We start from the raw sequence: 17,301 nt of genomic DNA on the forward strand, positions 1-17,301 counted from the left end.
TTTGGCCAAATTTTCGCTTTTTTGTAAGGGGTACCATCATCAAAATTTACAAAAAATTAAACATCCTAGAATTCCCAAACTTGAATGCAGATCGATTGGGATTTAAGAAACAAACTCAACGAGGTATGACATTCCATATTTGGGTAATTATTTCGAATGTTTTGATCAAAATACCAAATATTTTTTTCACAAAAAATCTGGGAAAATATTTTTGGCAAAAAAATGAAATTTCAAATTGGCTTTTTTGGCTATAACTTGACTAAAAATGGTCAGAGAGCAAAAAGGAGTACCATTTTGCACTCCTTACAACCAATACTAACAACCCCTTTCACTTTTAAACTGATTTTGTGAAATTAATTTTTGGCCAAATTTTCGAATTTTTTGTAAGGGGTACCATCATCAAAATTTGCAAAAAATTTAAACCTCCTAGAATTCCAAAACTTGAATGCAATTCGATTGGGATTTAAGAAACAAACTCAACGAGGTATGACATTCCATATTTGGGTAATTATTTCGAATGTTTTGATCAAAATACCAAATATTTTTTTCACAAAAAATCTGGGAAAATATTTTTGGCAAAAAAATATAATTTCAAATTGGCTTTTTTTGCTATAACTTGACTAAAAATGGTCAGAGAGCAAAAAGGAGTACCATTTTGTACTCCTTACAACCAATACTAACAACCCCTTTCACTTTTAAACTGATTTTGTAAAATTAATTTTTGGCCAAATTTTCGAATTTTTTGTAAGGGGTACCATCATCAAAATTTGCAAAAAATTTAAACCTCCTAGAATTCCAAAACTTGAATGCAATTCGATTGGGATTTAAGAAACAAACTCAACGAGGTATGACATTCCATATTTGGGTAATTATTTCGAATGTTTTGATCAAAATACCAAATATTTTTTTCACAAAAAATCTGGGAAAATATTTTTGGCAAAAAAATGAAATTTCAAATTGGCTTTTTTGGCTATAACTTGACTAAAAATGGTCAGAGAGCAAAAAGGAGTACCATTTTGTACTCCTTACAATCAATACTAACAACCCCTTTCACTTTTAAGCTGAGTTTGTGAAATTAATTTTTGGCCAAATTTTCGCTTTTTTTGTAAGGGGTACCATCATCAAAATTTACAAAAAAATTAAACATCCTAGAATTCCCAAACTTGAATGCAGATCGATTGGGATTTAAGAAACAAACTCAACGAGGTATGACATTCCATATTTGGGTAATTATTTCGAATGTTTTGATCAAAATACCAAATATTTTTTTCACAAAAAATCTGGGAAAATATTTTTGGCAAAAAAATGAAATTTCAAATTGGCTTTTTTGGCTATAACTTGACTAAAAATGGTCAGAGAGCAAAAAGGAGTACCATTTTGCACTCCTTACAACCAATACTAACAACCCCTTTCACTTTTAAACTGATTTTGTGAAATTAATTTTTGGCCAAATTTTCGAATTTTTTGTAAGGGGTACCATCATCAAAATTTGCAAAAAATTTAAACCTCCTAGAATTCCAAAACTTGAATGCAATTCGATTGGGATTTAAGAAACAAACTCAACGAGGTATGACATTCCATATTTGGGTAATTATTTCGAATGTTTTGATCAAAATACCAAATATTTTTTTCACAAAAAATCTGGGAAAATATTTTTGGCAAAAAAATATAATTTCAAATTGGCTTTTTTGGCTATAACTTGACTAAAAATGGTCAGAGAGCAAAAAGGAGTACCATTTTGTACTCCTTACAACCAATACTAACAACCCCTTTCACTTTTAAACTGATTTTGTAAAATTAATTTTTGGCCAAATTTTCGAATTTTTTGTAAGGGGTACCATCATCAAAATTTGCAAAAAATTGAAACCTCCTAGAATTCCAAAACTTGAATGCAATTCGATTGGGATTTAAGAAACAAACTCAACGAGGTATGACATTCCATATTTGGGTAATTATTTCGAATGTTTTGATCAAAATACCAAATATTTTTTTCACAAAAAATCTGGGAAAATATTTTTGGCAAAAAAATGAAATTTCAAATTGGCTTTTTTGGCTATAACTTGACTAAAAATGGTCAGAGAGCAAAAAGGAGTACCATTTTGTACTCCTTACAACCAATACTAACAACCCCTTTCACTTTTAAACTGATTTTGTAAAATTAATTTTTGGCCAAATTTTCGAATTTTTTGTAAGGGGTACCATCATCAAAATTTGAAAAAAATTGAAACCTCCTAGAATTCCAAAACTTGAATGCAATTTGATTGGGATTTAAGAAACAAACTCAACGAGGTATGACATTCCATATTTGGGTAATTATTTCGAATGTTTTGATCAAAATACCAAATATTTTTTTCACAAAAAATCTGGGAAAATATTTTTGGCAAAAAAATGAAATTTCAAATTGGCTTTTTTGGCTATAACTTGACTAAAAATGGTCAGAGAGCAAAAAGGAGTCCCATTTTGTACTCCTTACAACCAATACTAACAACCCCTTTCACTTTTAAACTGATTTTGTAAAATTAATTTTTGGCCAAATTTTCGCATTTTTTGTAAGGGGTACCATCATCAAAATTTGCAAAAAATTGAAACCTACTAGAATTCCAAAACTTGAATGCAATTCGATTGGGATTTAAGAAACAAACTCAACGAGGTATGACATTCCATATTTGGGTAATTATTTCGAATGTTTTGATCAAAATACCAAATATTTTTTTCACAAAAAATCTGGAAAAATATTTTTGGCAAAAAAATGAAATTTCAAATTGGCTTTTTTGGCTATAACTTGACTAAAAATGGTCAGAGAGCAAAAAGGAGTACCATTTTGTACTCCTTACAACCAATACTAACAACCCCTTTCACTTTTAAACTGATTTTGTAAAATTAATTTTTGGCCAAATTTTAACTTTTTTTGTAAGGGGTACCATCATCAAAATTTGCAAAAAGTGGACAAAAAATAGAATTTCCTTTTTTGAACACAGTTCGATTGGAAATTTAATTACGAGCTCAACGAGGATTGACATTTCATATTTGGACAATTTTTTTTAATGTTCTGATAAAAAAACGGAATGAATCCTAATCCCTGTGAGAAGTGGGGAAAGTGAATGGTGGAATCCGGTAGTGAACACGTTCTGCCGAGACGAAACGCATTTGAATTTTGGCATGCATTTTGAAAGTAATTTATTAACCCGCCTGCATTGTGTATTAATTAAGCGTTCTGATTTACTACGCACGGAGTGGGGGGAGTGGGGTAATCTCTGGCCCCCAGCAGTCCCGAATTATTTATTTCACTTTAATGGGCAGCCAGTGGGGGCTGGCAGGCGTTAGTGGCGCCTTTCCGGGGATTTGGATTAGAAGAGGCTACTGCAAACATCTCATCCATCTGGCCATTCAGCTAGAGATTATCCCAAGTTGATGGCCAATGTCACGGGCCAGTGCCAATGGAACTTGGCACTCAGCGGAATGTCTGATAGTTAATGGCCGAAATGATTACACTTTAATGGCAGATAAGTCAAGAAACCCCAATGCTCATGGCCAAAAATAAATGCTAGGAAACACAACACACTTGTATATATTTTATAATAAGATTTAAAAAAATCACAACACAAAAAAGCACAACACTTTAGAAAAGCACTTAAACTATTGCATACTTCTCGGCCAAAGTTTATGTAAAAGTTTATGTAGATAAAAGTCCAAAAAGTAAAGTGTCAAAATGCGAACTTCAATTTGATTTGATTTCAAAAACGAACCGAATGACGCTTATAAATGTTTAGCTTTTCAGCTGTAATTTAACAAATATGCTAGTATATTTTTTGAAAGTTATAATAGAAGAACGATATATATATAATACAAATCCCCTAAAATAGCATTCTTTTGGGCTGTGAATATATGAATGAAATGATGTAATGTGCTACAGCAAACTCTCCTAAGTGAAACTACCTGATATTCAATTAATTAATATTCATTTACAAAGTACTAGCATTCTTCAAAATGTTACATCTTATCAGGCATTAAATCTTTATCTGAGATAAGAAAACTGAACAAATAATATTCATATTATCATAATTCGTACCATCGCAATTATTACAGCATTTATTTGAAATTCTGTAGGGGTACGCTCTACTGAATATTCACTGTAGCAAATTGTAAAGTTGATTCAAGCGAAACTGAGAGCAAAGAGTGTACAAACAAAACTAAGGCGATCGAATAGCACGCCCTGAAATACATTATCTACACTAAGAAAAGTTCGGAAAGATACTATCTTAAAGATAAAATAGAGATAGTGATAAAATTATAAAATCAAATGCAACATATTAGTGTTTGATATAAATAAACCTCATAGATACTTTTACGAAATTGACTTTTAAATTCAAAATAGATCTTATAACGCTATGATAATGCGTGTTTTTCTAAGTGTTAAACAACGTAAACAAACAACTTTTGCAAAGACATACTAGACTGGAACTACATACATATACAAGAATTATTTGAGAAAATATTTAAGATATACTATTATTAAAACGAATACTTATTAGCACAGCAACTTAACTTTATATTGTGATATCATTGCGATTCTAATGCTGTTGTGGGTAAAATCTGGTGGATCCCCCCTTTGGGAACTAGGCTACGCCCCTGTGTAATGGGAAGATCGAACAGCGACGTTGGCAGCGACGCCGACTGCGACGCAAAACCGAGTTAACGACGATTTGGAAATCGTTCTGCAAGAGCATTTTCAATTGGGCGTTTCCAGTGTGAAGACCAATTCGAATTTTTCGTGTTTTTTTCGCCAAACTGTGTCAGCCGATTTTCTTCAGCAGCTAGTGAATAGCTATTATTTTTTTTGCTGTGCTAATCTAAAGATTCTAATAAAAAGTGCTCATAAATTAGCTAATAACGTTCCTTCGATCGGTATGTATTGCGGCCACTAATTTTGGCTAAATGACCAAAATGGAAAAAATCATCTAACAATCAAACGATATGAAACCCAATTTAAGCATAAGCAGATTGAATTCTGAACTTGTTTTTCGCATTTCGCCATTAGCATATAAAATATATATACCTACGTATAATGAAAACATATTCAAAAACTTGCCGGACCACGAAGCCAAACTGATAATGAACAAACAGCAGCTGGGGGCTTCAACTATTATGTCAAAAATAACAAAATACATCTATAAAAATTCTTAATCAGCGCGCTAGAGTGTGCGCGAGAGCGAGAGGGCGCGCGGCGCCGAGGGAGATAGCGCGTGTTACAAAATATTAAATGAATTGAATTCGATTGAAGGTCTCTGTAAAGCGAACGCTCCACGTTTGTGTGATTAAATGGGTACTATTCACAAAAAGCCTAGTAACTGGTAATGTGAGAATAATAAAATTAATTTAAAACAACTTTATTATCGTTTATAATTAGGCTAGTGCTATTTACTCGGTTTACTTACCATTAATTCACTGTGCTCATAGATAATGAAGATAATACCAGCGATCTGTTTACTTTGTATTAGGCACATGCTTTAAAGATACAGCTAAAGGCATACAAAACAACTTCCGCCTTCGATTTGCAACGGTGACAGTTTTTTTTTAATGCGTATTACTTTACAAAGTTTGTTCATAATATTTGTGCTAATTCACAAAGTTAAAAGGGAAAGCAACAATAGAGCACGTATTTCGAAATTAACTTATGAGTTCTTCTAAGCTGAGATACATTTAATAGATACATTTATGCTAGCATGAGATACCTAACCTACTAGATACATAAATGAAATTGACTTCTACACAAAAAAGTGCGTAGAGTGTTTGCCCCATTATCGCGAACGAAAAAAAAAGCGAAACGGGCCCCCCTGATCGTAACCTTCGCCGGTTCCTAATCTTTCCTCTTCGTGGGGTGGCACCATTTATTTTGGGGTCTGAAACTTTTGGAGGAAAAACAGCAGAAACAGAAGCGTATAAAAAACCGGGTGGTGCCAATATGCGTTCCATCATAAAGCCATCATAATCTCCGCCGGCCGTCGCAGCCTTGACTGATAAATGATAACGCCCTCATACATAGATGATAAGGCCAATGGTGTGGCATTAGTGCACTTAGATACAGCGTCTTGTCCAGGATCGGTTGGATTTCGAGTGGGGCAGCGATAAGACGACTGGGAGTCGCGATTCGCGATTAGGGTATTCTGGCTGCGATGCGATAGGGATAGGGTAGTTCGCCGATCTGCACGTGGCCACCAACCGCAGCCTGTAATCCAAGTGTTTCACTTCTTCATTACCAGGTGAAACAGTGCCAGCAAGATGAGTCCGCCCCAACTTTTGAGCAAGGACTCCCCAGACATTGAGGTAGGTCCTGGGTCATGATTCCCTTACGTTGATAGTGAAACCATTTTCGTAATTCCTAGGATCTGCTGTCGCTGAATCCGCGCGTGAAGACGCAGTGCTCCGTGGTGCCCACCAAGCAGACGAAGGAGAACAAGAAGCACTGGAAGCGCAATGCGGACCACGCTGCTCCGCCCTGCACCACGCTGGCCAACGACTTCTCGGACATCAAGCACACCACATTGTCGGAGCGCGGAGCTCTGGAGGAGGCGGCCAGGTGCCTCAAGTGCGCCGATGCTCCGTGCCAGAAGTCCTGTCCCACGCAGCTGGACATCAAGAGCTTCATCACGAGCATTGCCAATAAGAATTTCTACGGCGCCGCCAAGGCGATCTTCTCGGACAATCCGCTGGGCCTGACCTGCGGCATGGTCTGTCCCACCAGCGATCTCTGCGTGGGCGGATGCAATCTGCAGGCCTCCGAGGCGGGACCGATTAACATTGGTGGCCTCCAGCAGTTCGCCACCGAGGTGTTCAAGAAGATGGGCGTGAGGCAGCGAAGGACACCGCAAGCGGAGGCCAATCCGCTGTCCCAAAAGATAGCCCTCGTGGGCGGCGGACCGGCATCGCTGTCGTGCGCCACCTTCCTGGCCCGTCTGGGCTATCGGGATGTGACCATCTACGAGCGGAGAAGCTATTTGGGTGGCCTGAGTGCCGCTGAGATTCCCCAGTATCGTCTGCCCATCGATGCGGTTAACTTCGAGATCGATTTGGTTCGCGATCTGGGCGTACGCATCGAAACGGGTCGCTCGCTGGCCACCAAGGATCTGACCATCCAGGGACTCCTGTCCTCCGGCCATGATGCCGTCTTTGTGGGCATTGGCCTGCCGGAACCGAAGCTGAATCCCATCTTCGCTGGCCTTCAGCCCAGCAATGGTTTCTACACCTCGAAGAACTTCCTGCCCTTGGTGTCGGATGGCTCGAAGCCGGGCTTGTGCGCCTGCAAGGCAGCCGCCGGCTTGCCCAAGCTCCATGGCAATGTCATCGTTCTGGGTGCCGGAGATACGGCCTTCGATTGCGCCACCTCGGCGCTGAGATGCGGAGCTCGGCGTGTGTTCGTCGTCTTCCGGAAGGGATCCTCCGGCATTCGTGCTGTGCCCGAAGAGGTGGAGCTGGCGCGTGACGAACGCTGTGAGCTGTTGCCATACCTGAGTCCACGCAAAGTGATCGTCAAGGATGGCCTGATCACCGCCATGGAGTTCTGTCGCACGGAGCAGAACGAAAACGATGAGTGGGTGGAGGATGAGGAGCAGACGCAGCGCTTGAAGGCTAACTTTGTGATCTCTGCCTTTGGATCTGGCCTGGAGGACCAGGATGTCAAGGCGGCACTAGCGCCGCTGCAATTCCGCGGCGAATTGCCCGTGGTGGACAGGGTGACGATGCAGAGCAGTGTGAAGCAGGTGTTCCTCGGCGGAGATCTCGCTGGAGTGGCCAACACCACGGTGGAGTCGGTCAATGACGGCAAGGTGGCAGCCTGGAGCATTCATTGTCAACTGCAGGGCCTGCCACTGGACACGCCGGCTGCACTGCCGCTCTTCTACACGGACATCGATGCCGTCGACATATCGGTGGAGATGTGCGGCATCCGGTTCGAGAATCCCTTTGGCCTGGCCTCTGCACCGCCCACCACCAGCACGGCCATGATCCGACGCGCCTTCGAGCAGGGCTGGGGCTTTGTGGTGACCAAGACCTTCGGTCTGGACAAGGATCTGGTCACGAATGTCTCGCCGCGCATCGTCAGGGGCACCACGTCGGGCTACAAGTATGGACCGCAGCAGGGCTGCTTCCTGAACATCGAACTGATCTCGGAGAAGCGGGCCGAGTACTGGCTGAAATCGATTGGAGAACTGAAGCGTGACTTCCCCGAGAAGATCGTGATAGCCAGCATTATGTGCAGCTTCAACGAGGACGACTGGACGGAGCTGGCCATCAAGGCGGAGCAGTCGGGTGCCGATGCCCTCGAGCTGAATCTATCGTGTCCCCATGGCATGGGCGAGCGAGGAATGGGCTTGGCCTGCGGCCAGGATCCCGAGCTGGTGGAGCAGATCTCTCGCTGGGTGCGAAAGGCGGTCAAGCTGCCCTTCTTCATCAAACTAACGCCAAACATCACGGACATCGTTTCCATTGCGGCGGCCGCGAAGCGAGGAGGAGCCGATGGCGGATCGGCCATCAACACGGTTCAGGGACTGATGGGCCTCAAGGCGGATTCCACCGCCTGGCCGGCGATTGGCAAGGAGCAGCGCACCACCTACGGCGGCGTCTCCGGCAATGCCACTCGTCCGATGGCTCTGAAGGCCATCTCCGACATTGCCAACCGTGTGCCGGGATTCCCCATTCTCGGCATCGGTGGCATCGATTCCGGCGAGGTTGCGCTGCAGTTCATTCATGCGGGCGCCACTGTTCTGCAGATCTGCTCCTCCGTACAGAACCAGGACTTCACCGTCATCGAGGACTACTGCACGGCACTGAAGGCACTGCTCTACCTGAAGGCCAATCCGCCACCAGTCGATGGTCCCTTCTGGGATGGCCAGTCACCACCCACTCCGGTCCACCAGAAGGGCAAGCCCGTTGTCCGTTTGACGGGCGAGGGCAAAGCCACGCTGGGATTCTTTGGTCCCTACCAGCGGCAGCGCGACATCAAGATGGCCGAGCTGCGAAGCCAGAAGGGAGCTCTTTGGGATGCCGAGCAGGTGAAGGGCACTCCTCCGGCGGTCAATGGAGCACCCAACCCGGCGCCGAGAATCAAGGATGTGATCGGAGCGGCGCTAGACAAGATCGGGTCATACAACAAGCTGGATAACAAACAGCAGAAGGTGGCGCTCATCGATGATGTAAGTTCTGAGTTATCATCAAAGTATCCTATTTTCTAAATACATCCTTGTTTTCCAGGACATGTGCATAAACTGCGGAAAGTGCTATATGACCTGCGCCGATTCCGGCTACCAGGCCATCGAATTCGACAAGGACACCCACATTCCGCACGTGAACGACGATTGCACGGGGTGCACGCTCTGCGTCTCCGTTTGTCCCATCATCGACTGCATCACGTGAGTTCCCCAAAGTCACCAGCATCATATACTAGTTAACTAACTATATTATGTGTTCATATATTTCCAGCATGGTGCCCAAGAAGATTCCGCACGTGATCAAGCGAGGAGTCGAGGAGAAGACCTTCTACACCCACGCTCTCAGCCAGTGCCAGTAAAAGTCCCTAGTTCTACGCGAAATACTGATAGTAAATTCCATCTATGTAATTCAATTAAATAAAAAAACATGTTTCAAAAGCAACAAATGGGTTTTACTTGGTAAAAAATACGAAAGCCGTTGTAGCGAAAATAACTGAAAAACTATTTTGGTAGGATGTTTCTTAATGTCTATTATATATAAATAACCAATCAACGTATTTTATAATCATTTTGATTTGAAATTCGAATTTGAAATTGGCGCGCAACTCAAGCTTTTCCCACCTTTATCGATATCTATCAGCTGATTGTCGAGAACAATTTGTTTTTACAAAAAAAGCAAAAAATCGATAAATAAATATTATCTGCGAAATTAACGAACAGTTAGACCAATGTCGCAACAACGAAATTTACTTCAATGTTTCGAAATATATATATAACATTAATTATTTACCATGTTAATTTTCTCATCCCTAACATAGACGATACTATCGAATGGGATCAGCTGTTCGTCGATATTGACAAGTTTAGTTTAGAAAAACAACGGAACGGCGTAGGAATCAAGCAGCACCTGTGCCCCCAAAAAACTAGTCGTCTTTACTTTCAAATAGGCAATAGATCCAGTCTGAAAACAAAATTCAACGTAAAATTCTAAAGCCATAGAAAATCCGGCATTATTTGAAAGCGTCCGCAGTGCACAGCGCTCCAAATCCAGTTCCACCATCCAAGGTAAGCACCCATCGTCGCATTGCATCTCGCATCCAAAATAGCACTGATTGCCAGCAGATTCTACGCATTTGCAGAAGCCTATGATATAATAATGTCTCGATCATTGAGTCGCGTATTGGGTACCAACTGGGCGCCATCCCTGTCCTTTTCACATCCCAAATATCGGGGATCCAACACACTGAACGATCTACTGCGCAGCAAGGTGGCCACCACGACCATCATTCCGGTGGCTAGATACTCCAAGCGTAATGGCCCACCGTCGGATGCCGGCGGATTCTTCAAAACCGTCAAGTCGCGGGATCTCGACGACGACGATGAGCTGAATAGTTTGGAGAGCGAGCCCAACTGGGAACTGACCGCCGAAAGGGGCAATCGCTTCTATCTGCCAAATGGCGTAGGGCCTGCCTGGCAGGGCGACAGCACCACCGTCGGTCTGGTCGAGCCGCTTGTCCACCTGGTCAACTTTTTCAAGGGTCCCAATACGGACAAATCGCGCCTGGAATTCACCTGCCAAAATTGTCCCTTGCTTATCCGCTTGCCGCTCTTGGAGCTCTTCCCGGTACCCGTCGTCGCACAGCAGTGCACAAACATCACCATGCTCGTTCTCAGCTACGAAGGAGACATCGAAATGGGCGCCGCCAAGGTGAGAAATTTTTTTATTCACGCATCCGGACTGTAGCGGGAAATCACACTGCAGTGTATTTGGATGAGGAATGACCTCGTTATTGCCCTGATCATTTGTTTACATGCAATCAAACCAGTTTCGCACGTTGAATGCTCGGTGGTTGACCTTCCTTAAGTTTGGGACCCAATTTTATATAAGCCATAATATTTTCAATAATTTGTTATTAGTTTTAGATTTAGCTAATTAGTTTAGAATTGGGTAAGCATGTTGTGTTGATGAATGAGAATGCAGAAAAGTTAGTTTGTTGGAATTTACGTATCATCTACACGAGTATATCTACAATACACCACATACATAACTAATGCCGACTCCCTTTGCAGTTTGTGCTGGCAGCGCGTGAGATGAGCGATCGCCTGCTATCGTACGGCTACTGGGCGGACTTCATCAATCCGTTTAGCGGACGGCCGTATTTTCTACCGCGGGAAGGGGTTAATCTGTACAGGCAGGACTCACGCTTCCGTGGTCTAAACATGCGGATGTCGGAACAGAACCGTTGCACAGTGATTTCCGCTGAGGAGAACGACAGCACCCGCTTCTCGGGCACCATCTACAGCACAGCGCCGAATCACTATGGGCAGCTGCTGAAGCTGATTTTGCCGCAGTCGCACAAGGCTGCCCAATGACGCGGATGGTCGACGAAGTGGATGCCATTGGAGTTAGACTCCAAATAATGATGCCGTAGCCTTTTAAGCGATGATGACTGTGTTAACTGTTTAGGTTTCCCGTTTCGACACTGTATATAGCCGACAATGCTGGTGTTATATGCTGCGAAATATAATCGATAAGAATGTTAAGAGCTTGTTTCCCTAGACCACGGCCATCTGTTGGCAGTGCCGCTCGATCTCCTTGAGACGATTGATCAGCGACTGTAGCTCCTCGGCGTTGCAGACAAACTCAACGATGGTCACCCGCTCGCCGCTGCTCTGCCGAAAGTGGCCCAGATTGATGTGGAAGCAGGCCGCGCCCGTGCTGCAGTCAGAGGTGGAGGACTTCACGTCGCACACGATGCGCCACTGGATGTCGGTAATGTGCGGAAAACTATGGCCTATCTGCAGTTGGCGGAGAATCAAATCCTTGCGGCTGTCCTCGTAAACGCGACTCAGCTCGTCCACGGCAGCTCCATCGAGGTTGAGTTGCTCCAGCTGCTGGCGCAGTTGGAGGCCATCCCAGCCGTGCTTGGTGCCCAGGGCGAAGAGGGTGACCACCGCGTACTCGCTCTGTTTGGCGCAGGCGGCATTCTTGGCATACAGCTCGGGCACGGGAGCAATGGCTGTGGGGGTGTACAAATGGATTAGGTCATGGACTACACGAAGCACCAACTTCCAACTCACTGGCATCTGGATGGAGCGTCAGTTTCAAGGAATTGGCAATGAGCAGTTTGGTGAGTGGCAGCGAAATGATGGCACCCAGGTTTTTTAAGCCGGCCACCACAGTGGGGGAAATCAGGGCAGTTTGCTCGTCGTCTGTGTTCAGGGCGGAGGAACTTCCTGGCGACGCGTCCATGTGTGATAGCTTAAATTCCTCGACTATTTATTAAAACAAAGCAATATTTATAAAATTTAACCGGCTGTAAACAAGAAATGCGCCTAACAGCACAGCTAACGGTCTTAACAGCAGCTTTTAAGAGTGCACAACAGCGATGTTACTGTTAAGGCAGTGCGCCCTCGCTAAAGTTGAAAAAGAATTATTTATTATTAGTATGTCTATAAGAGGTAATTTATATACAGATACAGCAAATGATATCTAACGATTTAAATTAAGTTGAGCTGTTGATAGTAAATTAATGATTTGATTTTACAGGTATAAATAATTGTGCTGAATTATTTAGCTTGAATGTAAACCTTTCCCAATTGTTGTTGTCGTGGTACCAGCTAACAACTTAACAGAAGAGAACCGGAACTAGTTTCACGAGCCATGTTAACTCCACCTAATAATTTATTGATCCAAATGCACTATTTACTATTTACAAATCCAGACCCTGCTGCTACACCCTGTAGAAGCACTCCCTGGCCTGTGGCTCGCAATTGTCGTAGGGTTTCAGCATGGCATCACCGCGAGCCACCTTGCCGCCGGCATCGATCTCGTCCAGCTCCGCATCGGGCACACAGGCGCACTGGAAACTCTTGTTGCCGCGACTGTACAGCTTGCGGGGATAACCGATCCAGGAGCGCTCCTTGCCATCGCCGCTGGTCGTGGTGCACCAGACGCGAGTGCCGCGCTCCTCGCTCCATTCGATATTGCAGCCGGGATACCGGGCGCGCAGTTCCTCCACCTGTCGCTTGGCATCTCGCGCCTGCTCCAGCAGTTGCAGGAACTTGTGATGATATGTGGTCAGGGCGCCCTTCTCATCGTAGAAGCGCCCAATTACCCGTCCCTTGTAGACGTAGTCCTTTTGGTAGAAGTCCCGCCATCCGGCCAAACCAATCAGGTCGTCCGGCTTTAGGGTCAACACATCGTCGGCCGTTTCCGGATCGTATGTCTCAAAGTCACCGGAAATGAAGGACACGGAGGCGTCGCGACCCACGAAGAAGTTGTAGCTGCAGCCGGATCCGTAGTGCTTGATCCCGCGGCTCACGTCGAAGACGGAACCGAGGAGAGCCAGGTAAAGCGGACGACCCTCTTCCTCGCCATTGAATTTGGCCAGCTCGGCCGGTGTGAAGAGCGTGCCGACATCGTCGGCAGCTTGGAATGCCAGGGGAATGCTCGCTTCCTGTCCAGCTTGGTCCAGGTAGTTGTCCGTTTGGCGACGCAGGAACTGCCTAATCTCTGTGTGGTAAATTCCGCCCAGAACGGCCGCCACAACGAAAAGAAATTGAAATTTGAACAGGTGTCGCAGCAATCCGAACATCTTGCCGTTTCACAGTGCGGAACCGAAACTGGTTCCACTTGAAATTGAAACTAGCGTACGGTTAAGGTGACCATGCCAGGTAAAAGACCGGGAAACCGGTTTGAATTTAAAATGTTGTGTTTTACATTTATGTATAGTAATGTTACTTTTTCGATTAAGTCAATTATTTATTAATACTTTTGTACACAAAAACATTTGTGAATGTTATAAGCACTAGAACTCAAAAAAAAACAATAAAATAACTAAAATTTGGCACAGAACATGCATCATTTTTATTTGCAAAATCCAGGTAAATGAGTTTCTGATCACCTAGCGACGACGAGAGACACAGGCGTCGATGTGGTTGTTGACCTCCTGGAGGCCGAGCACCGCCTGCGAGGATGCGGAATGGGTGCACACATTGCCATCGGCGAAGACGGCGGGGATGCGTTCGCTGGTCGACTGACGGATGGTCTTGATGGAGGAGCGCGCACTGACCAGATAGACGGTGGCCTGGACATAGAACTTGGCCATGCAGGTCTGCTTCAGCACGGAGTTCTTGTACGAGTTGCACTTGTTGTAGGTGCTGCCCAGGCTGTAGCCACCAAAGACCAGTTGCTGGGTGGCGGCATTCACATCGGAGGCAATTTCGGCGGATGTGTGGGCAGCCACAACGCCGCAGGCGTGCAGATCCTCATGGGCGGCATTCACGATGCGGGTGATCTCCTCGTCCTCGGCGGCCACGCACTCGGGACTCACCTCTCGGCGCGACTCCACCTGCTCGACGGCTGCCTCCAACTCGTGCTGCGGCTCCAGGACGATCTCATCGTACTGCTGCACCAGTGCCTCGCCGGTCGACTTGCCAATGCTGGCCATCTCATCCACCACGCTGCGCACCTCGGCGTCCAGCTGGCTGGGCATGTCCAGCGGTTGGGCCCAACCACTGGCCACGAAAAGGGTCAGGATAATGGCAACGGCGTATTGCTTCATGTTTGTTACTCTTGCTTCTGCTGGTGGGGAATTTCAGCACAAATAGTATTTATACCCCGGGCATCCAGGAATGGATTATTCGCAGACGGTAATTGGCTAATCTGGATTGGTGGCCATAAATTTATTGTAGCCATTGTAAATCACTCACGGCTTGGTTGGATTAGTGAACTTTACATTCGGACGCTATTCATAGAGTTAGCGTATTTGGATTTAGATTAAAATTGGTGCGATCAAACAAAGAATCTCAAAAACATCATAACAATGGCTTGTTTGGGAATATATATCACTTAATGGATGGAAAGGGTAGGAAAGAGTTGGACCCACAGTTAATTAAATATATAAATAAAATGTTATTTATTATATTTGGTAATTTAATTTTAATTATTTGGTTTTTAAACATAGCATAATAAATTGATTCTTTTATATTATTCCACTTGTTTATTTGGCAAAATAAATAAAAGGAAAATCCAGCAAGATATCAAAATTAAAAATTCTATATAAAAATCGGGGAACTGGGAACACCCAAAAAAGCAAACAACATTAACAATAACGTCTAATGTCTCAAGTGATTCCATAGATTGGATTGCCACTGTTTTTTTTTCTTTCCTGACTTCGCAATGACTTTTAATCGAGGGCATATGAGCAGGCCCATAAATTATATGACATTATCTTCTATAATTATGGCATTATTTAGATGCTTCGATTAGTGCGATTTTGAAGTGGCGAATCCAGTAATAGATGTTTCCTATCGCTCAACGCAAAATAATATAATTTGTGATCTTATCGAAAGTCTTCCTCTCTTTTCAGCCCACTTTCTCTCTCTCTCTCTTTCTGGAGTCGTTGGGAAAAAAAAAAATCAGACGGAAATTATTCCGATTAAAGTAAGCCAAATAATGGGAAATATACCAATTGGCCGATAAAAACGAACTCTTGAATATATTTTAATTAACTGGGGGCACCGATATGGCAATCTGAATGCGCACCAAGTGAGTCGCCCAGCCATATATAAGGTGATTTCGCAGCCAGATCCCGGGCTAAATCCACTAAAAACCAACAATGAGGAGTATTATTTTGGTGTTGGCATTCGCCTTGGCGGCTGTGAGTAGAAAATGAAAGAAATATACTATGTTAAATACAATAATAATAGTAGGGTTTTAAAGGAAAAACAAAATTAAGAGAATAGGATTCATTTTAACAAGCCCATTCTAATATCAGATCAACAGTGCGTATGCGCGATATCTGATAAAAACTTATCGTATTATTCGTTTGAAAAATATTTCAAAAATACTCATACTACTTATCGAATATATTTTAAATGCCAACATTAAACTTACGAAAAAATGTATAGTTGTCATAGAACATTTTTTAAGTTGGTCCACAGTGCGTATGATTAATGTGATTTGCCATAGTTAGCTTACAATTGGAATCCACCAGATATAACAAATCAAATGAAATGCACATGATTTTCAGGTCTCAGCCTTGCAGCTGGAGGAGCCGGTTGAACAGGATGTTTCTCTGCAGGAATTGGCCAAGCAGCTGGGACTCGAACTGAACCTGGACTTCGACCTGGACCTGGGATACAACTTAGAGGACGAGCTGCCCGAGGAGGGCATCGTGGATGTGGACGAGTTCGCCATCCTGGACCGCATGTTGCGCTTGCTCATCGCCGAATCGAAGGCTCTGGCCAAGGAGATCATCCTGCTGACGGAGCGCCAGCTGCTGAAAATCTTCCTATGGCCCATTAGGGAGCTGGAGAAGCTGGCGGAGGACGTGGAGAGGCGGGCATTGGACGCGGGCGAGTGTGCCATCAATGTGACCAGCAGTTCGGCCGATATGGTGGCGTCCACCACACTGGACTTCCTGGGCTGCGCACGCGATGCCGCTGTCACGTCGATCAATCTGGTGCTGGACACCAAGAAGGCGGTGCTCCAACTGACCCTCGATGGCTATCAGCTGTATCAGCTGAGAAGGGAATGCAAGAGCCACAAGGCCACCAGCATTCGAAAGAAGACATGCAAGGCCATATTCACCGCCAAGGGCGTCATGTACGTCGCCAATGGACAGGCCTCGCTGCGCCACCTGATCAGACTGCGCAAGAGCGTTCCCGCCGTGGCCACCGATGCGACCAGCTGCACCAACAAGTCCACCGAGAACGCCATCCACGGATTCGACGAGCTCAACGCCGCCATCGATGCCTGTGCCGCCAATTTTAAGTGAATGCAAGTTGACAAGATATCTTGAATAAAATGTGAAATGCATCGGGTTGTTTTGGTTTTTTGAGTTATTAGTTTTATTTAAATTTGGTTTCATTATCGTTCATCTTTTTTTAAATACAATAAATAAACATTTAAACTATTTAGTGGTATGTATATATATGTATATATATAAATCGTTTGTTTTTTTGTTAAATATTTTAAATAAGTGTATATATATTGTATTTCATGGGGTCTTCGCCATCATCATTTCCATTCGTTCTTCGCCCATCAACTTTTGCCGCGATTACATAATTGTTCTTCGTATTTCGTACCAAA

At 43.9% G+C, this 17,301-nt stretch overlaps 6 protein-coding genes across 7 annotated transcripts; 3 read left to right on the forward strand and 3 right to left on the reverse strand.

Moving 5' to 3' along the window:
* The first annotated feature begins 4,745 nt into the window (after positions 1-4,745).
* On the forward strand, positions 4,746-9,638 carry LOC117148221 (dihydropyrimidine dehydrogenase [NADP(+)]). The gene is made up of 5 exons (XM_033315511.1): positions 4,746-4,905; positions 6,261-6,324; positions 6,384-9,188; positions 9,247-9,404; positions 9,475-9,638. The coding sequence occupies exons 2-5, from the start codon at positions 6,280-6,282 to the stop codon at positions 9,560-9,562; spliced, it is 3,096 nt and encodes a 1,031-aa protein (XP_033171402.1). The 5' UTR covers positions 4,746-4,905; positions 6,261-6,279; the 3' UTR covers positions 9,563-9,638.
* Positions 9,639-10,060: 422 nt separating this feature from the next.
* Positions 10,061-11,747, forward strand: LOC117147545. Of its 2 annotated transcripts, none has more exons than XM_033314482.1 (3): positions 10,061-10,268; positions 10,326-10,911; positions 11,274-11,747. In XM_033314482.1, exons 2-3 carry the CDS (start codon positions 10,360-10,362, stop codon positions 11,574-11,576), a joined length of 855 nt encoding a protein of 284 aa, XP_033170373.1. In that variant the 5' UTR covers positions 10,061-10,268; positions 10,326-10,359; the 3' UTR covers positions 11,577-11,747. The 2 variants fall into 2 exon arrangements, with proteins under 2 accessions (XP_033170373.1, XP_033170372.1); XM_033314481.1 differs by having other exon boundaries at positions 10,343-10,911.
* Positions 11,190-12,554, reverse strand: LOC117147547 (COMM domain-containing protein 3). The gene is made up of 2 exons (XM_033314484.1): positions 12,285-12,554; positions 11,190-12,223 (listed from the first exon to the last, which is right to left on the reverse strand). The coding sequence occupies exons 1-2, from the start codon at positions 12,454-12,456 to the stop codon at positions 11,760-11,762; spliced, it is 636 nt and encodes a 211-aa protein (XP_033170375.1). The 5' UTR covers positions 12,457-12,554; the 3' UTR covers positions 11,190-11,759.
* A 299-nt stretch (positions 12,555-12,853) lies between these two features.
* On the reverse strand, positions 12,854-13,834 carry LOC117147544 (neuferricin homolog). Its single transcript, XM_033314480.1, has one exon. It carries the CDS (start codon positions 13,799-13,801, stop codon positions 12,938-12,940), a length of 864 nt encoding a protein of 287 aa, XP_033170371.1. The 5' UTR covers positions 13,802-13,834; the 3' UTR covers positions 12,854-12,937.
* A 210-nt stretch (positions 13,835-14,044) lies between these two features.
* On the reverse strand, positions 14,045-14,793 carry LOC117147546. Its single transcript, XM_033314483.1, has one exon. The coding sequence runs from the start codon at positions 14,768-14,770 to the stop codon at positions 14,111-14,113; it is 660 nt and encodes a 219-aa protein (XP_033170374.1). The 5' UTR covers positions 14,771-14,793; the 3' UTR covers positions 14,045-14,110.
* A 1,033-nt stretch (positions 14,794-15,826) lies between these two features.
* LOC117148307 lies at positions 15,827-16,987 on the forward strand. The gene is made up of 2 exons (XM_033315631.1): positions 15,827-15,868; positions 16,241-16,987. The coding sequence occupies exons 1-2, from the start codon at positions 15,827-15,829 to the stop codon at positions 16,985-16,987; spliced, it is 789 nt and encodes a 262-aa protein (XP_033171522.1).
* The last annotated feature ends 314 nt before the right edge of the window (positions 16,988-17,301 follow it).

The sequence above is a fragment of the Drosophila mauritiana genome, chromosome X (genome assembly GCF_004382145.1).
Source record: "Drosophila mauritiana strain mau12 chromosome X, ASM438214v1, whole genome shotgun sequence".
Classification (NCBI taxonomy): domain Eukaryota; kingdom Metazoa; phylum Arthropoda; class Insecta; order Diptera; family Drosophilidae; genus Drosophila; species Drosophila mauritiana.

Excerpts from the sequence above, each read along its gene's own strand:
- LOC117148221 (XM_033315511.1), top strand. The coding sequence starts at position 6,280 with ATGAGTCCGCCCCAACTTTTGAGCAAGGACTCCCCAGACATTGAG. Across the intron at positions 6,325-6,383 it reads AGGACTCCCCAGACATTGAG|GATCTGCTGTCGCTGAATCC; the intron begins GTAGGTCCTGGG and ends CGTAATTCCTAG. Across the intron at positions 9,405-9,474 it reads CCCATCATCGACTGCATCAC|CATGGTGCCCAAGAAGATTC; the intron begins GTGAGTTCCCCA and ends ATATATTTCCAG.
- LOC117147545 (XM_033314482.1), top strand. The coding sequence starts at position 10,360 with ATGTCTCGATCATTGAGTCGCGTATTGGGTACCAACTGGGCGCCATCC. Across the intron at positions 10,912-11,273 it reads TCGAAATGGGCGCCGCCAAG|TTTGTGCTGGCAGCGCGTGA; the intron begins GTGAGAAATTTT and ends CTCCCTTTGCAG.
- LOC117147547 (XM_033314484.1), bottom strand. The coding sequence starts at position 12,456 with ATGGACGCGTCGCCAGGAAGTTCCTCCGCCCTGAACACAGACGACGAG. Across the intron at positions 12,224-12,284 it reads GACGCTCCATCCAGATGCCA|CCATTGCTCCCGTGCCCGAG; the intron begins GTGAGTTGGAAG and ends ACACCCCCACAG.
- LOC117147544 (XM_033314480.1), bottom strand. The coding sequence starts at position 13,801 with ATGTTCGGATTGCTGCGACACCTGTTCAAATTTCAATTTCTTTTCGTT.
- LOC117147546 (XM_033314483.1), bottom strand. The coding sequence starts at position 14,770 with ATGAAGCAATACGCCGTTGCCATTATCCTGACCCTTTTCGTGGCCAGT.
- LOC117148307 (XM_033315631.1), top strand. The coding sequence starts at position 15,827 with ATGAGGAGTATTATTTTGGTGTTGGCATTCGCCTTGGCGGCT. Across the intron at positions 15,869-16,240 it reads TGGCATTCGCCTTGGCGGCT|GTCTCAGCCTTGCAGCTGGA; the intron begins GTGAGTAGAAAA and ends CATGATTTTCAG.